Source organism: Chaetodon trifascialis, chromosome 17 (assembly GCF_039877785.1).
Source record: "Chaetodon trifascialis isolate fChaTrf1 chromosome 17, fChaTrf1.hap1, whole genome shotgun sequence".
NCBI classification, from domain to species: domain Eukaryota; kingdom Metazoa; phylum Chordata; class Actinopteri; order Chaetodontiformes; family Chaetodontidae; genus Chaetodon; species Chaetodon trifascialis.
This window is the reverse complement of record NC_092072.1, coordinates 12,980,328-13,003,837: the sequence shown is the minus strand read 5'-3', so window position 1 is coordinate 13,003,837 and position 23,510 is coordinate 12,980,328. Positions and strand designations below refer to the sequence as shown.

Genomic DNA, 23,510 nt, shown 5'->3' with positions numbered 1-23,510 from the left:
AGAAAGTAGTAAATAAGCTCAGGAGCAGCAAGACTGCAGTAACAAGATGTTTATGCACAAAGGACATAAACATTTATCAGGACACAGCATAAAACCTGACACACTGAGTGACCTTATCGCTATTAATAATTAATTAAAGTGGATAATCACACTCATTACAGAAAATAGACTGTGAAACTCAGCAATGTTCCAGTTGAGGATGTGTGAAGTCAGGGAGTTCTGCAGGGAAATGACCTCAGATAACAGCGGCAGACAAATGCATATCTGCGATTCACATCAGTATGCAGGAGAAAACTGATTGAAGTGGACCCTCGAGTTGTTATAGCTGCACGACCGCAAGAAGTCATCACAAAGAAGAACAACACACACAACTGGCTGCAGTCACACACACTTAAGCACACACATGCAGCGGTACAGTGCATTGTGCCTTTTCTCCTGAGCCTTCTCAGCAGTATTGGAGTTGGTGTTGCGTTTCAGAAGTGATAGCAGGCTCAATGGCTGCTGCTGCTGCTGCCGCTGTTGCTGGGATTGGCTTTTCCCTGCAGATGCTGACAGGACACTTTGGGGTGTCTCTGCTCCCCAGTGACGTCCTCCATAGGTGAAAGAAGAGTCCTGCTGGCACCAGACCCGTCTGACCGCAGCACAATGGAGACAGGTGTGGTCCTCCGTGGCTCAATGAGTCGTGCATTAATAGAGCCAGGGCTGCAGATTCCATCATCTTGGGGTCAGTGCAGAGCATGGCAATTTTAGGGATCCAAATTCCCGCTGGTAAAGCTGATTCTAAAAATGTGCACAACCGTGATCTCAAAAGCAAAAGCATCCAAATCAATTTCCTCACACTTCCAGGCAGCCTTCAAACACTTACTAACACTACAATACTATCTAATAGTTATGCGATGATCTCCATAGGCTTCTCCTTCTCCTGTGCCCTGCAGGAAAATTAGGTTCATTTGTAACTGCGCAGATCAATGGACAAGTATTCTACAAGTCTTTGATCATACATGTTGGCTCATCGCAGCAACAGCCTTCATTTGTGCCAGTTTACCGTGAGACCTCAGAATGAATGAGCAGGACAGCATTCAGCCTACCTTTCCATCGTTGTCCTGGAGCTTTCTCATTTCAGCAGCACGGCAGTGAGGACGCGATGAGGATGCGGCCGCGCTCTGAGCGTCATATCAACCTCTCCACCTGCCTGTCTCTCTTTCTATCTGTCTGTCCCTCGGAATCGCGAGTCAATTTAGTGCCTGGTAGTGAGGGAAAATCCGTTTATCCGCGGACTACACAACGCGGAGCTGCACCGCTCGGCTATTTCAATCTTGTGTGGAAGCGCCTGTCTGACAGCGCCTGATAAAGTGAAGATTTACTCGTGGACAAAGTGAGGAGCAATCCCTCACACTTTAGCTTACTACATCAGTTTCTCCACGCTCTGAACTGGCAGCGTGATTTAATATATCTTCAGTGTTTGGTGGCAGCCCTCACCCCCCCCCCCCCCCCCCCCCAGAAACGCACACGCACGCATTGCAAAGAAAGAGGTATAAGCTGTAAATAACAATATTTTAGACGACTAGAGGCTCCACAGCAGAATAATGTTAGCCTATATGAAAATATTCATTTTAATTAAACCATAGAGGATGCAAATAAGCATGAAATCATAAACTCTGAGTACAAGGGGAATACTGCACTGTTTGCATTGGTTAATTCTAATGCCCTATATACCCCATATTCTACTTTAGTGCACCAGAGATTCAAAAGGAACATAATAAGAATATAATAGGATGAAAATGACCACTTATCCACTGAAAGGATTGCCCCAGAGGCTTTTTATTTTAACTCAGGTTCACCTGGGACTATGATAAATTACAAAAGACTGTAATAATGTTCAATTGTCTGCCTTTGATTAATCTGCAGCTTTAGTCAGAAATGAAAGCGACGAACATACCGTTAGTCAGGGTGGTTATTCCAGGACAAGATGTGCGTAAAACGCACCGCTCCGGCGACCAGTCCTTGGAGACGAGCAGAGCGGGAGCTGTATTGTCGCTAGCGCAGAATGAGATCTCCTCTTGTGCCGACAAAACCCTCTTTATAACTTCTGTCTTGTCATCGCCCGTCTCTGTTCCACCGGGCGTGTGTCTGACCGGGTTGCTTCTTTTGATGTCCGTACCCCAGAGGATAGCCTACCCATCGTTGCGCTCTCAGGAGGCTCTTCCTCCCTGCTGCTGCCGCTGCTTCATAATATCCAATTTGACATTGTAGCTCTGTTTCTCCAAGCAGAATTCCCCTTTCAATTAGATGCAATAACGTCACCGGACACTGCAGGAGTTTGATAGACTCAGGCGATACCTCGAGCCCTTGCCGGATGCATAGGTTAATGTGTTCTTGGACCCAAGAAACCTCGATTGTTAGTGCTCTGATAAGCGCAGGATACAGCAATAATGATGTCAACATACCCCACTGTCGTCTAACATTGGTAGGCGAATTCTTACTGTCCAATAAGATCTGAGGAGTGATGACATCAAAGGATATCAGTTCAGTAGAGTCGGTTGCGCTAAATTAATACCTTGACATTTGTGGATATCTCAGAAATGCAGTCACGAGTTGGTGTATTTAACTTTGGCTTCGGGTAACATCAGTGTCTGAGTAATTATCACAAGTGTTGGCTGCAGACTGAGACTGTTAGTAATCTATTTCCGATTACCGTAAACAAGCCATTTAAAAGTTCATTTTAAGTCGGCTACATTTTCAACGTGAAGGAATATGTCTACGCATTTACTTTCATAGTTTCTATTTAGACAGTGACCATTTATATCATACTGCTACTATTTTATGTTATTTTAGTCTATTCTTAAGGACAAACTACCAAATAGGCGAGAATGATGGTTTACAATGAATACCAGCAAGCTACTGAACCGTACAGTCGCTCCGCAGTGCCTCTGATAAACTCAGCCTCCCATAATGCACCGCAAACGACGTCAGAATCTCGCGACCCAACGTGGTTGCTGTCTAGTTGCAACCCAGCGTTAGCTTTATGAAGATTAAAACTAATACCTTTTTAACACTTACTGGCCGCCACAGGTTAAGCGGCGTGTATGCGAACGCCTTTTAACATAATTTTCCACCTAAATTACCGCTCACACGTTTTTCGGAAGAAGTTTTAACACGGAATTGCAGTTGAAAACCGGTTTTGAGGAGTCGCACCAGTAGCTCGTGTGGAAATGAAGACTCCTCCCGAAGAAGCACAAGCCAACTTTCTGTTAGACGCCTCTGTACTGTATAAAGACACGTGTCCGGAGCTATCACGGTTCCTCCTGTAAGAAACCTTTTTTTTTTAATCCAACACGAATGTCACTCTTACTGCCCAGTCTTTACTTTGTCCTTTTATTGTTGTAATAGCAGCGTGCCGGCGCTAGGTGGAGAAGCTCGACCAGTATTAACGGTAAACTTCCTGCCAGTGTGCTGGAAACTGGTAGAGGCTGGTAACATCTTTATTTCCTGGCATTAGATAATTCCCAGAGTGGTGTCTAAATGCTTCCACTAGTCAATTAGTGTTATTTCATTTCGTAGATGCTCGTTCAAAGAGGCAGTGGAAAATAATGACTTAACATCTGTACTTAGTTTTAAGTAACAAACATAAAACAAAATGTTAACTTGGCAGAAATTACTGGAAACGTCTCTAGTGACGTGCAGTACATGAGAAATCCACCGGAACAAAGCACAAGTGTTCATGGCCCAGTCAGTAACTTTTATACTATACATATTACAAAATATTTAACAAATACTAATGATGCTAACAGAGCTTTTAATGGTTCAGTAACAGGTTTATTTGATATCTAGTGCTACGTTTTATAGAAAAAGACCTTGCTTCCAATTAACTTTTGCCACAATCGAGATATCGTTGTTTTATTTGAAAGTGTTGAAGATGGGTGTGTGTCCAGTGGCTGCCCATGTGCTGTGGTGCTGGGCAAGTTGTGCAGCATGTGAGCGAGCAACTGATGAATTCAGTTTAGCTGTACTGTCACTCAGTCTTACGCAGCTTCAGAGGGAAGATGATTAAATTGTTGAGGTCACAGCACCTTACCAATAAGAATAAAAGTGAGAGCAACAGGAAGAAAACAATCTGTGTAATCATGGTGTAGGAGAGCCAGACAGACAGCCTGTAAGCGCATCTCTTCTGTCCTTTGCATTGTTGTCAAAGGGACCCATGCAGAGTACTGAGTCTCTCCCAACGTACCAACTGTCTTTTTCTAATTAGCCTCCTGTCTTCAATTATTTTAATTCCTATTAGAATAAAGCACAATAGTAATTAATGCCAGTGTCTAATTTGCTTCATCATTTAAAGTTCACTGCGTCAGTTTTCTTTCTTTTGCCAAAATGAGAATTTATTCCATTTTTTTCTTATGGCATATCCCGCACTGTGGTGATTGCCTTATTGTGTGGAAAGTGAAAGCCAAAAGTAATTTCAGGAGAAATCCTCTTAAGCCTTAGCCTGTGTGTATGGCTGGGTCTGTGTGTAAGGAAGAGATTGTGTGTGTGTATGTGCATGCGGCCCTGCACACTTACAGGTATACTGCTCTCTGTGTCTTTATCACAGTTTATATGGATATTAATGCATTTAAAGTGTGTAAAAGTACATTCGTAAAAGACTCTTGTGCGTCGTGTTTGAGTTGGGCTCCAGCCATGTCCTTGTATCCTCTGTCTTGTTTTCACTTTCACCTGAGCCAGGAAATTTGTGGGCAGAGCCACGCATGGAAACAAAAACAGAGGTTTTAATAGTGAAACCCCAAATCAGGGTTGTTTTACGGATGTGTGTGTGAGCCCACTTCTGCTTTAAGACACTGATCAGTTCCCCAGATTCCCTGGCTATGATGAGCTGGTGTTGTAGAGAACATTTTGACCACATTTAACTATGACCAGCTGTCCAGCAGGATAGACATGAATCTGAGTGTTTGGACCACTGGCTATAAGACCTGACTGGTTTCATGCCAAAGTGTCTGGCAGAAAAAACACAATTAGCAGCCGCAGCCAAAATGTACTCCAAGTGTGATGAGCTAATTGACTGCTGACTTTGATCTTCTGCCAGGATGATAATATGGAAGGCATACTTGGAGGGATAATACTATTAAGGATTAATGTTTCAGATCAGGGTCTTGGACACACAGTTGGTCAGTTAACTGAGGAGAAATTAAAATGTATTTATCAGCATCCACACAAATGGCTGGCATGCGCGGTCAGTGTCTGTTGACAGTGTTTTTAATCCTAATGAACCACAACTGTCTCTCTCTGTTCTCTACTGGGAGTTTCCAGTGTCTTTGCTTTCCCCAGTTATGGTTTCGGTCATGCGTCACTGGAGTGTTTGTTTCACGGGTGCTTGTCAGTACTCATACACTCTACCACACATTTGTTGGAGATAGTGTTACTGCCTTCTGCCGCTGTCTTCACCTTCTGTCAGGCTGATGATGACTGAAGGTGTTTGTGTGTATGTGTGCATCAGGGTTACAGTCGGTTTTAAGTGTTAGTTTTGCCCTTTGTTTCAGTAAAAAATGATCTGCATTGACTTTTGGTAAAGGCCATCATGGGATTATTTCAGTCGAACACCCGTAGTTTGTTTTGTGTGTGTATGGGAGGGTTCTCGAGGAGTGTATTTAGTGAACGTGACAGCCTGTTTCATGTGTATTTTTGTCCATGTGTGTAAACTGACGTCACTTAATCACGTTTCCAGACAAGTGGAGCTGTTTTCCAGTAAGTTCATCATCATAGTCGTGTATCTGGTAACCGAAGCCTGACTGACTGTTGTGATAACCAAAATATGCAGGATGTCTGCTGGACAAACAATGTCACAGTGACTCTGTTTTTAAACACCCACTGCTTTTGTTCTGCATTAGATGCTGGATTTGTTTATCTTCATAGAGAGCAGCATAGAGTCTATGCTAATACCAGTATGTCAGTGACAATCCAATATCAGCTGGTGTTTTTTCACTGAATTCATTGGTTAATCATTGTATAAAATGTCAGAAAATGGTGTCGTTTTCAAATTGCTATGCTTTGCAAGCCGTTATAGTGGCGCTGGCTGTACATAGGCGCAGTGGTGCTGTGTGTGACATGGCACTGTCAGCGTGCTTGTGTCTGATGCCTAATCCACACGCACATGGCTATTTTTAAAATGCAGCTTTTTTTCTGTGTGTTTTGGCCTTTCGTCCTCACATCAACCTAGTTTTAGGTCGGTGAAAATGGAGCTTTTGGAAAACTCCTGGGTTGAAGATATTTAGAAACTCTGCAGTGCTGCGCGTGTAGACAGGGAAAACAGAGGTTTTGGCTTGTGACATCAGAGCGTGGGCCGTTATCTCCTTTGGTTGCTGTAAAGAAGGCCTTCACCATTATGGGGTTGAACCTCTAGTTGCAGATAGACTACCGATAGTAACTTTTTCAGGCTCCTGATGGGCCAACATAGCTTTATGGTTAGGGTTATAACGGTTTGGTATGTTCTTGACAGTGCTTCTCACCACCTACTGGCCCAGCCACTTGTTGGGCGTTTGGAATTGTTTTCCCATGTGTATGGAGATATTTTGTAAAACGAAGCACGTGTGGACAGGGACAGGGGAAGGGCATGATATTCGTTTTAAAAATATTCTTGTTGTCAAGGCCTAAATATCTGAGCTGAAAAACATCAGTGAAGGTTTTTCAGAGTTGCACTCTTTTCCCTGATGGTAGCAATAAAATATTAATTCACAGTGCTTTTCATTTCAGCCATCGCTTCTGTTTCTAATTACATTATTACATTATAGGCACCACATGATACCCCCCCCACACACACACACACAAACCACAATTTTGCATCTTCTGTGGCTGTGTATCTCTGCATCTCTCAGTTGTCAGCAGTTCATATGTAGGGCCCATATCTTCAGTGTTCATCACCACATCTTAGCGTGTACTTAAAAGGAGATGCATGACAAGTATGTTAATAAGATTAGGGCTGTGAAAGAGGACTTTGCGGTGTACAGTTTCAGAGTTAGGGGAGCAGCGGGGAGCATAAACCAAGAATCCGGCTTCTCTACACTTGAGTCATCAGTGGTCTGTTCATAGCTTTGTGAGAGATTTTTCTTTTCCGTTACAGCAAAGCAGTGAAGAATGTGTCATTTTATGCAGTCAGAATGTATTTGTCACCGGTGTCAAGTGCACCTAATGATCATTGATTATCACTATAGTGGCGCAACCACCTCTGAGGAAATGTATTCAAAATCTGCTAACTTTCAAAAGCTGCATTTTAGATCAGATAAGAATGATGAAAGAGGATTTCTGAACAACCAGCAAAACGTTTCGGGAAATGTTCAAGGCCCGTGAATCATAATCAGCCCTCTGCAGAGTCACATTCCACCATGTCGGCCTCGAACAGCTTTTCATCATTTCCAGTATTTTCTGACACGTCTTCCACATAATCTGACAGTCTAATGCAGTTGCTGATTATTAAATTGCCGGGGATCAAGGGACAGTGAGTCAGAATGTGGCATGAGTGATGGCAGATGGATTGGTAATCTTTCTCCCCCCTGCCATTCATCCAGATGCATCAAACATTATTCAGCAATATAATGCAACATCTCACGTATGGGGGCTTTGAGAATGTAAGTGGAGAGCGTCAACAAACTGCTGCCGCCAGACACCACAGCAGCAGCCAGCAGGTCAACTCCAGATTAAAGTTGACACCACCCCCTACTTCTCTCCATCAACAGCCTCCGTTCCTGCCACTCCTCGCCACACGTGCAGCCGGACAGGAAATTTCCCTTCATCGATTTAAGCCTTGGGCTAATTTTAGTTGGGCTTAGCAGTGGCTTAGTCAAAATGTTTGCACAAATATCTCATTGCAAGCGTTCCAACATTGGTGGCAGCGTAGTGGTCATGGAGGAAGCCCTGGGGGGTGGGGGGGGGGCAGACCATTGAAATAGCTTGGAGTGTTGCCCTATATTGTTTGGAAAAAGACCTTTTTGCTTTTCCAGTTGTGTGTTTGTTTTCCACTGCACATAATTTCCAAATTGGTGTTTCCATTTTGTAATGGGTTTATTTGCATGAATGTGTTTTAGCAGAATTGTCAACTGCCAGTTTCTTTCTGTGAATGAATTAAAATGAAAATACTGCCGAACAAAATGAGTCCAAATACTCTTTCCTTATCAATTAACCTCATAATTTATTACATTGCTCCATTGTGGAAAGAGCTGCTCTAATGCAAAGGGCATTGAAATAAATGAATATGTTGAATTACTCGTGAATGGTTTTCATAAAATTTTAGGATACCAAAAATCTTTTTAAGAGAAGCTGAATTTAGTAAAGTTTTGCTTCATAATCATTTTCCGCTGATGGTTTTTAATATTAACCTCAGTTACTTGATTAACTGATCGTTTAACATGTCTGACTTTGTCTCCTCTTTTTGTTCCTCAGGCAGTCTCATGTGAAGTCTAAAGGTAAGACAACAAGCCCGCACATCCTTGAAGACTCTTTATTTACAATTCTTTTGTTTTCATTTCATGTGTGCGTCAGTGATGCTCTGGAGTGTAGAATAACCGCAAAGAGCAGAATGCAGTAATACGTAGGACCTTGTCACCAGCTTGTCAAGACTGATAAACCTCTCTAAACCCTCAGCCAAACACACTTGAGTCAGCCAGCTGTCTGAAGCAGCCTGCCTGGTGGGATCAAACACACACAATTGCGCGTGCACACACACACAGGTCCATGCCAGCCAAAACCACATCAGTAGGTAGCGATGCCATTTAGTACGGCTGTTCAGGCTTTCTCCTCCAAATAACATGAGGGCTGGTCCCAGAGAGGGTGACATGGTGCTTGTTCAGAGCCTGATTTGGAGAAAATTAATAATTTGACATGAACTTATGAAGTCTAGCTGTAGAGAGAACAAACATCATAATGAAAACGTTGTTTGGCAATGACAAATATGTTGGAATGTGCATTGTTTTTCTGTGAACATAGAAATATTGGATGTTTTAGTGATGAGCTTTGTATCAACTGAGAATCTGTATGTAGCTGTTAAAACCATGATCCCAACATTGATCTTTCTACGACCTACCTTAAACATATAGGTCTTTGCCTCCTTGCTTAAAATCAGATCTTAGAGGGATAGAAATCCATCAACAGGCTTTTCATTCTTACCCTCTTGTACACTTCCCCCACTTCAGTTAGCTAGAAATTCTGAGTATTATTGTGTGGAAAGGAAATATTCATGACTGCACACAAGAATATTTGTTGATGGTTTTGGTTTTGTTTGGCTTCTTCTCAGGAGGACGAAAGGAGAAATTCTCCTGTCTGCTGCAGAGCACCTCGGTCTGTCCTCACTGTTATCAGTGGCTGCAGCCTGACAACCACCGGATGCGGCTGCGGCCCAAGCGGCGTCCTTCAGCACGTGTTCAGAGTGTCCTGCGCAGGAAGGCCAGGGGCAAACGACTCAGCCTGCTGCAGAAAAATCTGCTGCACTGCTTCCAAAAGTCCTCCTCTGTACTGGTGAGAAGACAAAACACTACAACCCCACAGACCTGGTTACATATTGTACGCACTGCAGCATACTGTCCTTGCAGAAAAACACCAGGGGCATATGCCTGAATTTGTCCTCAGCTATAATGGTGTTGAAATAAGGGAAGGTATGGACAGCAGGGTGGTGTAGTGGTTTTTATGCATCTGTGGCTGGAGGCACTATGTAAATGAGATGTCTCAGGAACACCTTCAGGGAGTTTCTTCAAATTTGGCACCCTAACGTTCACTTGGTCGTCTAAGGTCAAGATCACCATTACCTTAAGTTGTGACTTGAAGGGTTGGCGGAGATACACAACCACTAGGCGGTAATTCTAGTTATAGCCTGACTTATGTTGGATTTTAGAGGCACATACTGATATTGGTACTTGGAATAACACCTGCTGGAAACTGTAATGTGTTTCTAAATGACCTCAGATGATTTTTGTGCATTATGTTCACTTAGATGACGCTGACCTCTGATCTATGACAAAACTCAGTGATGATCAAAAATATATCACATCATTATTTGTTATAACTTAACAGGTCCTACATTGTCTCTTAATGCATTGTTTCCAGTTGTTGCTGTTTAGATGAATGAAGTCATTTGTATTCATTCCACAGTTCCTGGTTTCATTATGGTCCTCCACTTATCGCAGTCTTTACAGAGGTCCCATTAAGCTCAACTGTCAGAGCTAATGCTGCCAGATAGTGCTTGGTCAACACTCTCCCACTGCCCCCTAAATTGTTATAGTGGTCCTTATGGTCTATCCTCTTAATGGACGGTACCAGGCAGTGACAAAATGGAAAGCTTATTTTGGTCAGCAGCCCGCACTCTATTGATAAGCCCATTTAGATGAGGTGGTGGTGGAGCTTGTGGCAATAGCCCCCCACCCCCCACCAGCCAACAGAGAAAACTGACAGGAGAGAACCACTGAAGAACCCCTCTGATGATCTGACACGACACTAGTGGGAATGCTGCTGTCTTATTAAAGTCTGGTTGGGTTCATTTCGTATGCATGTATTCGCTGCGCTAGGCACTCTGAACCCACTCTCTACTATATATCTGTTGACACTGAGGCCAAAGAGGAAGGCAGAGATGGAGAGAGGGAGCAGGAATAAAAAAAAGTAGTGAGAGATGTGGAGAATAACACAGGGGACTGAAACAGAAAGGGAGATAAAAAAGCAAGAGGGTGGAAGGCAGATAAGAGAGGTGAACAGGAAGTCAGATGATGGACTGCAGGAGAAGAAGTTGTCATCTTGTAACATCATTTTGTATGCAGCAGTGGCCCGGTGCCCCTTCCTGTTCTACTTCTGAGGACTGTGATGAAGGTCAGATCCAGGGTCTGATAGGGAGGCCATCTGTAGAAAGAGATTTCATAGAATATTTACTTGAAGAAGACCGTTTTACGTCTAAGAGATCGATAGCGAATTCACACACAGTTAATTAAATACTTAACCAAATGTAAATAACCTTTTTACACATAGCCTAAATTGTCCTATAATTTAAGAATGTAGCTACAGTCTTAAGAGTAAGACTGATGCAATGAACTGTGCACTGCGTCAGAAACAGCATCAAAGCTGAAACATGATTTGATTTGGAAATCTAACAGCAGAAATGTTACCATCACTGAATTGTTTAACATAGAGCATAATACCGTGTGGTTCACGTCACAAAGACTTTTAGGAGAAAACCGTGTCAAAAACATCCAGCTAATAGCTGCTATAACCTCTTGATCCATGGAAGTTAACACTTCAACCAGTTGCACTAGCAAGTTTACACCCAGCCTAGTTACAACATCACTGTAGATTTACTAAATTACAGTGGGTTGCACTGCACCACACCAACTTTTTTGGAATCGCAGTTGTAACTGCACATGACTTCTATTTATATCGTTGACTGATTTTGATTGGACCGTGCTTCAGGTGTTTACATGTTACTGAAGTCACTTGCTAGCTAAGACATTCATTACATCTAAATGATGAAATATGATTCACTAAATTTCCAAGTTTATAAATAGCCAGTAGCTTCTAAGATCATGGGAAGGACTTTACAAGAAAACCTGGTGATGGATTTATAAATAACTGGTACAACGCACTCCTTGAGTTAAGGTCCGTAAAGTTAAACCTGTGCAGATCTGCTGTGTAACTCATAGCCGATACATCAACACTAGTCAAACATGTCTGCTGTATGTTATGTGTTGTACCCTGAAGGCCTCTCTTAAAGACACCTCAGCTATGACTGTGCACCTCTCCTCTTACTCATTTGTCAACAGTGTTTTGGTCACGTTGGGAAATTTTGATGCTAGTTCATCATGTGACTTCCTTGTAAACCAATACACTCTGAATATGTCCTACAAGGTATTTTTACCCTGTTTTCACGGTCACTCGACCGTCATATACTGGAGGTTCTAGGGGCAACAAGTCAAGCCATGTATGCGAGACGGCATCCACCTGCGCTTGGCAGAGGGGTGATAGTGAGGCGATACTCTTAAAATGCAGAGTGGTGGAGCGGTGAGATAAGAGGAGGAATTTAGACTGCTTTCCTTTTTTTTCTGCCTCCCAGGCTCCATGCTGATGAACAGAGCACAACGACCCTGACAGGGAGAAGGGCTCAGCATGAGAGCCTGAATAAAGAGATTAGCATCCACTTTGGATGCTAAACTTGTGCCAGTTGGCATTTTCAGAAGATGCCGCTGTTGATTTTTAATCCTACGCAAAACAAACTTCACAAACTTCCTGATATAAAGTGTCGCAGTGACCATGTACCCTTCATTTGCTGCGTTTCAGTGTGCTGACATTGAGCGTTATGGCTGTGTACACAATAATCTGCTGTTCTTATAGCTGGTTATGTTAGAGCCACAGGAAGACGTGGAGGATTTATTGGAGAAATAATCAAAGCATGCTGTTATATAAATTTGTCACATTCGTGCCTGTTTGTGCGCAAACGTTTATACAAAAAAAAGTTGTGAGCATTTGCAGACGCAGGTGTCGGTGTTTGCTTATGTCTCAGTGCTCTTTTAAGTGTCAAAACAATTCTGGGATCTTTCTCTGGATGAGAGGTGTTGTGAGACACTTTGAAGAGCAAATTGTTAGTTTAAGTAGTTCCTCCAGGCCACATTGCATTCATAAAGTCTTTCCACCTTTTGTGAGACACCGTGCTTAGTCCTCCAAACAATATGCATCCTGCTTACTACTCTAATATTTGTCACTTTCTATGCTGTATCTACAGTAAATATGCAATGAACTTAAGGAAATATGTGCCCGTCTTTACAAAAATATAAGCATAAAAACATCAGACGGCGGAAACACGTGACCAATAGATGCACAGTCACGCTCACAGGCACGGGTGGTGTGGCGGTATTTATACTCTAGGGTGTAAATCTCCTTCATTTCATACCATATTGCTCTTCCTTTAGGATGTATATATGTGCCGCCCTCGAGGTGGATGCCATGGCTGATATGCTTTCCTCAGCTCTGTGAAGTTGTGTCGTAGAGGTGTTATAAATCAGGTATGTTTATGCATGCTGTGCAGGTTATCTAGCAAAGGATATGGAAATAAGTTGGATTGTTGCCCCACAACAGAGGCAGACACCCTAAATGGAGCGAAGGATAGCACATTCGCCTCCGCCTTCTTTCTTCTGCTTCCACTTCCCAGCAGAGGTGCTTATTACAAGACAAAAACATGTTATGTTCAGGCTCTTCCTGGCCGTATACACTTGTGTTGTTTTGGGGGATGAATTTATTCCAAGTGTCTAAACAGTTGCTTACTAGGAAAATAAGAAATGGTTCTACCTGGAAGTTCACCGCTAGAATGACTCTTTATTCCAAGACAAGTAGATAGACATGTTTACAGAATCACAATGCCATTCTCTGAAAACAACACTTGTTTTACCCTGAAAACAACATTTGCATTACTCTGAAAACACTTGTTTCACTCTGAAAACAACACTTGCTCATAGAACAAAAGATTAACCAGCCCTGAAAAAACAGAGCGGCAGAACATAAGTGGTCGAAAAATCCTTCTCTTTCCCAGAAGAGCTGTTTGCTCCTGAGTCCAGCCTCCCTTTGTAATTTATGTCTCCGCTTCTTCTTGACCTCACTGACCACATTTCATCCCATATTCTTCTGTTTTTCTTGCACTCTTCAATCCCTCCCCTTCTTTTTCTCTCGCCTTTCACCTCACCTCACCTCATCTCCCTGACCGCCACCTGCCCCCCTGCATTATCCCCAGCTTTCCTCTCTCCTCCTTCCATTCATGGCCATCTCTTCACCACATCCCACTGTCATATTCATCTTCATTGGAGTAATGTCACTGGAGAATGTGCCTCTTGAATAGATGACTGGAAACAGTAGACAGCGATGTCTGGCTGGTGCTTTGTCTGTTTGCTCTCTGGGAACAAGAAAAGCTTCACAGAGGGTTTTGACACCTCAAGGGTGTGCAGCGAGTGACGGGATGACAAGCGGGGGCGGTGTGTTGGGGAAGAGAAAGGCCAGGAGGGAATCTGCAGTAGTAACAGTGGCGGTGGCCTTGAGCTTTTTAGATACAAAAAGAGACTTGCTGGGAAATGTAAAACACTCACTCATGTCTCACGTGTCTAGGGATTTAGCAGAGTGTGTACTGAAGTATTTTAAGCATGTTAACACACACACACACACACACACACACACACGTACAGTAGAAGCAGCAGTGATGGCAGGTCAATGTCAGCTGAGTTAATGACTGACATCCTCAGAAAACCTCCTCTCCGCTGTCATCATGGTTGTAGCCCAGCTCACAAGCAGGATAAACCCCTCATACAGAACCTGATGCGGCACCATAACAGCATGTCATCTCTCAGTTAGCCTCTGTGCCTCTCTTCATTTCGTTTCCTCACCGCTATTAAAAGTCTACTCTGGAACTTGGCAATCCCTGCCAAGACTTAAGTTGGCCCGGATGTCAAGGTTTGGAAGCCATCACTGCTCAGTTTTTGGATCCTGTCTCACCGGCGTTTATGGTATATTGCTTTTGTAATCGATTCTGTTGGTATGTGTGCACATTAATTACCTCTTAAAATGGCCACAGAGGAGCTGTAAATCCAGATCTGTCTCTACTTTGTGATGTTTATTTCTAACCCCAAAACTCCATCTGCACTCAGAGCAGCAGCACCCTGAAACACAGTTGGTGAATAAAGGGGTCAGATGCATAAAACTGTGTGTGTAGATTCACAACTAAAACTGCACACACGGACAAAGATGCCGCTGTGCACACACACTCTTTACGTACCCCTTGGTCTGTTGTATAAATCGGAATTATTGTGGAACTGGGTGCACCAGCCTCATTTCCACTCCTACAGTTAACCGTAAGTGGATGTAGAAACACCCTTAAACAGCTCTTTGCATATAGATACTTGTGCCAGCTGAACCTCTCCTTAGAAATGTCAACGAGAAGAACAGGAAAGTGCAGTTCTACTGATTATGTTGTGCTGGTGAGATTCCCAAACAGCTCCAGAACAGCTGTCATTACGCAGAGCTGTGACTGTTCACAGCGCCCGTACTCTTAATTTACCTCCACACTGGCACCCGCCAGGGCTGAAAGCACTCTGTTTGTCTGTACGTTTGTACTTCCTGTTCTTGTGAATGTGATATCTCAAGAACACCAGGCAGAAGCTCACTTGGACTCAAAGATGAAGTCATTAGAATTCACTCACAAACCTCACAAAACACATTTTTGGCCATAACTCAAGAATTCATGTTTTCATCATGACAAAAATATCTCACAGGATGAAACGATGAAGTGATGACATTTTATTTCAAAAGGTCAAAGGTCAGCTTCACTGCGACATCATAATGTTCTGCCAAAACATTTTTCTGGCCGTTATTCAGCACCATAAGCCAGGACCAGAAGGTCAGATTGCGAGCATATTTCACATTTGTTCAGATACTCAGTTGGAACTTGAAACTGTGCTGATTGTGTAGATAATCTGTGTTGCCGGGTTGAGGATGTGTGTGAAGCATCCATGTTTCACAATTAGTAACTTTTTTGCAGCAACATTCATATTTGAAGCATTGTAGTCTGCTCATATTGAGCTTCAGGTGACTGTCGTTGCACCATGTGATGCAGCACTCTATAAATCTCTGCATTCCTCAGGAAAAGGATAGACAGCATGTTTCTCAATGGAAATTATTCACTGGAATCAGACATGTTGCATCATACAAATAGACTGTTTAACTGCAGCATCATTTAATGTAGCACTGTGTTGATGCTGTTTCCCATTTCAACATCACAAACCTACTAGTTTTTTTTGTGCTTCTGTTATTTATGCTAATAATGCTGACATCCATTATATCTTGTGCAATTTTTTTACTGTGTTGTATATTTTTTAAATGGAAACTGCAACTTGACTGGATAGTGAATGCATACAACTACGAGGCGTTAATTCTAGTTATCAATGGAAACATTATGTTTAGTTATAAATGCAAAATACATTAGGCCATTAAGCAGGGGTGCGTTTCTAGATTTAAACCAGACCATGACAGCGTTCTCCGGATAAAGCTTCCACAGATAATATCTGTGGTATTTCAAGAGCCATTTGGTTCTCAGTTTATCTCTTGTTTTTTATGTTCCGTCTGAAGAGTCTTATCAAGCCTTTCTCACAGTGAGATACTGCTGATTTAATGGGTTCCAGATGTTCATTCAGCATTCAGCGACTCATATATAATTTACCGAAACAAATAAACCAAAGCAACATGAATAACGTATTGTTTTATATAATCTATATAGATGAATAAATCCTACTTGTTGATGACTATGGGATAAATCATTTCCTATGTTGATACCTTTGCTCTGGTTTGCTTTGACGCAGACCTGCTGGTGTGATGCAGGAAAAAAATGTGACCTCATTGCCAACAGAAAGAAACATGATTTTTTTTTTTTTAATGGCAGTGTGCAGCAGATCTGCATTCAGATCGGGTGTCTCTGTGTGTTTGCTGGGCAGCCTGCCTCCAGACAGTGTGACTAAGTGGCTGCCTGCACCATCACAGCCGGCCTCATATTGATCCCCCAACTGCTCATCTGCTCTGGGCTTTATTGTGTCGTATTGATGCGTTCTCAAATGACTTTCACACACATTGCACAGGGATATTTGTGCTTTTGATTGCATGCACACTCAGATATTTTGAAAACTCTGTCGCACAATCAACATTTAGCACTTAGAAACTTTTTTCAAGCATATATTCAGTTCAGAGGCTCTTAACCGCACCTAATTCTGTCACTCACTTTGCTACTCTACTCCTCTTCCCCCTCTGGGGTGGTATCGTACTGCCTAGGTCAAATTAATCAACACAAGCTGACCTCTGGCAGTAGAGGGAAAGACAGGAAGGGAGGTATTTATGGAGCAGGGGCTATTAATAGAAAAAAAGAGTCCATCTGCAGAGCTGATTTATGTAGGTCTGTATGTGTTTGTGCGTCATTTCGTTATTCCACATGCCATTTTTCTCAGAGCCAATGCAGGGAACTTCAGAAGTGTTTAACTCATGGACCCCCCTCTTCTCATTTGCCACAGTATTGAATTACACTTGGTCAACTGGGCACAGCTTCAGCTGCACGACACAAAGCTGCAGAATCTCACACAGAGTTGCCACAATTATGAGTTGCGCCTAACTCATTTGCTCATTTAAACATCATACTGTGATCCCTGTTCACTCATGTACACTTACATAAGATGCATGTCTTAAAGGTGAAAGCTCAGAAAGGATAAGGGTTGCTGGTAATTTGTTGGCACGATGGCAAGCCTCAGCTGCCTTTAAACCCTTCACCGCACAGACACCATGATAATTAGCAGATCGGTTTATTCTGTCTTCATAATTGCATGAAGGAGATTTAAGCCATTCAGGCTGGCTGTCAGCGAGGTATACATGAATGCACGCTGTCTTTTTTTAGGATTTAGAGGATGTACAGCAGATGCTGATATTCCATGCGCAGTGCATGATTGCTAGAGCTAAACAAGCATGCCATATGTGGATGGGATCAGGGTTCATCAAGGTTGTCTGTGACTGTGGCTGTCTGTGTCGGTTCGCGTTTCATGTAAAACACAGGCCTCGTCTTTTTGTTTGGATGGCAGTTGGAGGAAAGGTCAAGGCTGACCCAGTGTGAAAATATATTGTATGTACTGCATGTCCACAGGGTGCTACCCTGTGCACATGCAGAGTTTCTTGTATCTCTGGATGCCAGGTTAATATTGTAATCACAAGTCCTGCTTTTTTCCCGGATAATATGGTGAACCTAGATTTTCCTAATAGAAATTCAACTTCCTGCAAGAAATAATTGTCCTTAATATTCCCCCAGCTGTGTATATGCAGTTGTTTGTCCTCTTCCAACCCTGAAGCTCCAACATGTCACCCCTGCCATATGCTTGACTGGCCACTGTTTAGGTCTGTCTCCTGCCAAGATCAACAGCCCAAGATGAGGAAATCAAATCTCTCTGTGGCACCGGTTCACGTGTGTCCCTCCAAGTGCATACACTACATGTCAAAGGATTAGAAGTTAGACGAGTACACGTGATGGGTGGGGTTTCATTTCAGGTTATCATGCAGCAACCAAAGTATCCCTTTGTTGACATCCTAGTCTGACAATTCTGTCCGCTATGGTTTTTATGTGCACATGGACACACACATACACCTTCACTGGGTGAAGGTTTCTATTCTTAGAGCCTGTCATATCAGTGCTTCAGTGCAGGCTAGCTGATGATAGTGGGGCCACTAGTGGTAACTAGAGGACAAGAGGATAAACAGCATGAGGTCACCATAGTTGTAAACATTCATCTGCAGCCCAGCTGTCTGTCTGTGTTTGATCCACTCCACTATGGGCCACACACACACACACACACACACACACGTCTCGCGATTGCGGGGTTTTTTTTGTTTGTTTGTTTTTTCTCAAAGTAGTAAAATCTAGGCTGTCACCTAAATGTCCACAGCCCTGATCACTTACAGTATGTGTTACAGCAACATCATAGGTGAGGAACAAATAGCGTTTGTTTGAGTACTTGCCACCAGTTTCCTGTTTATATTTGATAAGATGAAACTTTGATGATCTACACGAGGAAATTGGGTAATTGCAGCAGGAAATAACAGGCAGCAGGTGATGATGGAAAGGTTTCTAAATAACAATAAATCAAAGCCAGGTTGTGGAATATAAGACAATATGATATGAGATGGCTAGATGGATATAAACAGAAGGAGGAGGCAATTCTCAGTCCAGATATTTTTATTTGTACTACAGCTATACAACAATATAAAAAATATATATCTGTAATATGTAGAAAATGACTTGCATGTAACTTTGATATAGTGGTTCCATGTCTCTCTGTCAGTCAACTGTCACTGTCCTCCTGAAGTGCCACTCTACCCACAATAGGCCATCACTTTTTTCTGTTACTCTGAAAGTCCTCTATATAACCAGAATTAAAGGTGACAGTATGCTCATCCTTTGCCATGTCTTTGTAATTAGTGCTTTTTTTGTCTGAAGGTACAAAGAAAAGCCTTCAAGACGGCACTCCTGATACATTTGAACAGCTGCACAATCATCCTTAGTGCATTAAAAGCACTGTGCTCCAGCTTTATCTGCATCATCAGCATAGCTGCTTTGAGTTGTTACGACTTCTTTTTATATAACGATTGCAATCATAATTGGTTTGAGCTTTGCTAACTTTAGAACAGCACTGTTTATTTCAAGTTCAGGATAGATAATCAGTTTGATGAAAAGGCTTTTACTGTTGAATGTCTTTCAATGTGAAGCTTCATTTGCTGAAATAGAGGCTTGCCTATTTAGGAGTTAAAAAGAAATTGGTTTTATACCACTTACATGATCGTGATAACTCAGGAACCACACAGGAAAAAAAAACCTAATGTGCATGCCTTGTCCGTAGAGTGGGTGATTTAATGCGTAGACTGTGGAACACCTTGCTGTGACAATTACTGAGCAAAAACTACTTTTTTTTCATGGTCAATTCAATTGTTTTGCTGAACTGGGAGTTTTCCTTTATAGGCAGTGTTGAAGGTGAAATCTGCACGCTGGCCTGTGTTTTTGATGACCTCTTAAGTAAACTACACCTTTATTACATGAGGAAATCACTTGCAATGGTTTACATAATATTGTCCCACAGCTTTTAATTCATTGTCTTGATCTTTGACTTTGGCCTTACTGGATTTAACAAGCACGTTTTATTCACAAACTGGAATAATTTAGCCAATGATTTTGCATACAGACACAATGTGAAGAATTTTTATCCTCCTGTATTCTAACAATATCCTTCACCGCTACCTCTCTGTGTTTGGACATGCTTAGATGAAGTCCAGACTTTTTATTCTGTATTGTGAATTAAAGGATGTGTCTAGAATAGTCCAGTTTGGATCGAAGTGTCACCACTGACAAAGCAGCAGTAGCAGCAGAGTGCCGGCTGTCCCACAGATTAGTCGACCCTTTTGACAGTGCATTGGTCAGTCCTCCTTTGAGCCACACCCCTATGCAAAGATGGGTGGGCGAGTTGCTGGGCTTGCTTTGTATAAAGCTGGACATGCAGACTCATGTAGTAAACACTTCACATAAGCTCACGTAGAAAGAAAGAGGAACTCTGTACTCCTGGTGCTTCGAAACCCAACTCTCCAGCAGACACCTGTCAGAATCTGAAATGGCTACCTTCGTGTCGGTGAGTTTTCCATCTCATCAGCATTCAGGGCTGTCGACACCTCGGCTCAGACTTGCTGACCTCTGCAGTGGTGGTCTGTTCTAACCAGTTTTAACCTTGTGCAGCTCTGGATGTCTTGTGTCATTAATGGGATACAACTTACTGAAGGCTGGGGAGGAATGTTGAAGAAGAGTCCTCAGTTGACACTGCGTAACTTTTAACGCTTTATGCTGCATTTCCTACAGTGAGGAAAGTATTCTCTGTGAGGAAAGCGTAACTGGCTCTCCTGTTCAAGAGTTTTATTCCATCCTCGAGTTGGTTTAAGATTAGTTCAGAAAACAAAGTAACAAACGACTCAGCTTATCACTGGGATGATGTGATTTTCTCTGAATTGTTCCCGTCACTTGATCTGATGGTGGTGTTTCAGTTGTGAAAATTGGTCAGTAGCTGAATATGTATTACCATAGCAGTTTCTTATTGATTGATTACTGATGATTTCACAACACGTTACATGCACCCTGTGGCAGACATGTTCCGGTCACAGTCTCATTACATACACTGTACCTTTTTTATTAGGACACGAGACAGCAGTAGGCAGGAGACCAGGATGCCAATTGTTGCCCTCAATCACGAGGATCTGTAGGCTCTCGTAACTCTTTGCTTTGCCTTACGTAGGGTCTTGGGTAATCTGTGCCATGCTTATGGTTTTTGCTTATAATTTCTCACATGAGGTGTAGTGAACTCGGCTGAAGCAATTGTTATTGAAAAAGGTTCATAGAGTTTAATGGCCGATGGTTCTTATAGCACCCACACCCTGAATAGGTTAAACTGCATGGCAACAGCCCCACCTTGCCCTGCCATAGGCTAAATCAGTGTTTCTCATCCTGCTTTAACTAATCCAGTTATTTTCATATCTGTGCAAACATTCAAAGGTAAGGTAATCTCTGGGATGTTTGGCAGGGCCAATGGCAAGACTCTCAGCTGTTGAGTGAATCATCTCCTGCCATGAATTTGCTTCCTGGACCCCATTGTGAACCGTTCGCAGCTGTGACATGGCAATCGATGTGTCTGACATCTGTGAGGCTTTGGGGCTGGCCTGCATCACAGAGGGCATATGAGCACTGCCACAGCCACAGCTAGTCCTGCTCTCTGTGTCCCTGGAGTCTTTCTGTCACTGCAGTCGGTGTCCAGACTGAGGCACAACAAACGAGTGTGTGTCTCAGAGAAACTCAGACAGCTGTGCCTGTACTGGGTTTGATAGAAAATGACTGAAATGAAAAAAACTTCCCCCTCTCTCACTCAGATTTACATGAGTTCATAGATAGATTGGTATTATATAACAGTCGTTTCAAGGACCTTTTAGAAAGCCTGCAGGATTTTGAAAAAGATATTCCTGTGGGGATACCTTGTATGCCTTCACCTCCAAACCTTGTTATGTATGAGAGGAATATAGATGCAGGGCATACAATATTAATGAATGTGTTCCTTTCCTCTTCTTATCCCAGATGGCCACCTGCCACACTTGCAACACGACATCCAGACACAAAGGAATGAACAGGGACTTCATAACGACCCTCGCTAAGACCCACAGCACACCGGGGAGTGCTGGCAAACACAAGACCCCACAGTCCACCAACAGAGCCAACATGAGTACCCCCAAGACTCCTGGCAAAGACAAGACTCCTGTTCATACTCCTAGGTAAGTTATTTTAAGGTAGCTGGTATTAATATCCCCTGAGCTAATATTTAGAGGATTATGTGTCAGGCATGTTAGCATTTGAACTATTGCATTTCTATTTATTCAGCATTAAGAGAAGTGCAGCTAGCTGTAGGCGTAGTACACGTTGGTGTTCATGCTTAACCGATCATATACTTGTTGACAGCACCCTTTGAACATTTCCTGCCGACCAACAGCTCACTCTCTCTTTCCCTCCAGGTCCTCCACCTCCTCCAACATTTCAGGCTCAAGCTCATCTTCCTCCAAGTCCACCTCGAAACCTAAGAATTGGGTCGTACAGCGTCTCAGCAAGATACTCATGCGAGAGGACACCCAGGGCAGCAAGAAGGGGGGCTTGAAAGATTTTCTCTCCTCACTTTGAGTATCTCCCAAATGCACCATGTCTTTATGTATACTCTTAAAGGGGTTAGACCATGTTGTAACCTGTTTACACCTAAGGTTAAGGGGGAACTTGAGGAAGTAACTTTGGTTTCCGAGCCAGTTTGGGAGGTTATAGTTTGCCCACCAACTCGGCTATTGTTGTGCTGTTGGAATGGTGCTCCTGGTATCCTGAATGCACTGGGAGCACTGGGCTGGCTATTTCAACTATTATTCAGGGTTACAGCATCTTCTGCTGAGCCAGTCAGAGGAGAGCGCTTCTTCTGTCTAATTTAGGGCACGCCTCTTATGATCTCCTAAATTGGGGATGCTATTTTAAGTGGAATGGCAGTACTTATCAAATGGGCAAGCCCAACTTTGTTCTGTGGGGGCGTTTATGGCATGACAAGCTGGTTTACATGCCAATACGTGTATCCATTTTGGATTTTTTTTTCTAAAGTTACAAGTATACATTTATATGGTAAACACATATAAAATTGTTTTATTTTAAGTATTCGTATTACCTGATGTTAAAACTTTTATTAGCCCTCTCCAGTGGGGAGATGCATCTGTGTGAACTAATTTGCTATGGCATTGGCTAAATATGAGAGATTGAAAAATGTATACATGTTGTTGCCACTGTTGCATTGTAGTATGTACATACAACAGATTTTGAAACTGTGCGCAGTCACCAATGAAGATATTTATAATTATCGTCTACAATGGGACTCATCAGTTGCTGTTTACATTGAATAGGCACACTGCCTAAAACCTTATTGACAATCATTATTGTCAAGACTTTACATTTTCGTTTAATATTTTCTTTGGCAATGTGTTTTTGTAAGGTTACTCTTTTCATCTTTTTGTTAAGAGCAGGAGTTTAGATATATCTGCTGCATTTTGTACTGCCTGATTCCTTACCTGTTTTCCTTTAACTATTCAATGTACAGTGTGTGTTTAAATCCTGAAATACCTCACATTTGTATTCCACCTGCACCTGAATTAAAACCTTTTCAGTCTGTGAAACTGGGATGTTTATTCTTACTCTCTGAGAACATCATAGGAGTGGTAGAAAATGTCTTATACTGCAGCTTTATTTTTGCATATTTTATGTCTGGGGCTGTGCAGATATGGATGTAAAATATGCCATTAATCCAGCGCCATTTACTAAGAAAATTTTAAGGAGCCTGGAGCCTTTACACTTTGGCTTGCTCACCTGTGAACAAACCCAACATGTGTCAAGTTGG

The 23,510-nt window shown here is 42.5% G+C and overlaps 1 protein-coding gene across 2 annotated transcripts; it reads left to right on the top strand.

Moving 5' to 3' along the window:
- Positions 1 to 2,971: 2,971 nt before the first annotated feature.
- c17h18orf21 (chromosome 17 C18orf21 homolog) lies at positions 2,972 to 23,286 on the top strand. 2 transcript variants are annotated; one of them, XM_070984865.1, is made up of 5 exons: positions 2,972 to 3,307; positions 8,425 to 8,447; positions 9,275 to 9,495; positions 21,674 to 21,867; positions 22,105 to 23,286. In XM_070984865.1, exons 1-5 carry the CDS (start codon positions 3,213 to 3,215, stop codon positions 22,265 to 22,267), a joined length of 696 nt encoding a protein of 231 aa, XP_070840966.1. In that variant the 5' UTR covers positions 2,972 to 3,212; the 3' UTR covers positions 22,268 to 23,286. The 2 variants fall into 2 exon arrangements, with proteins under 2 accessions (XP_070840966.1, XP_070840967.1); XM_070984866.1 differs by having other exon boundaries at positions 3,006 to 3,307; positions 9,278 to 9,495; positions 22,105 to 23,285.
- Positions 23,287 to 23,510: the final 224 nt, after the last annotated feature.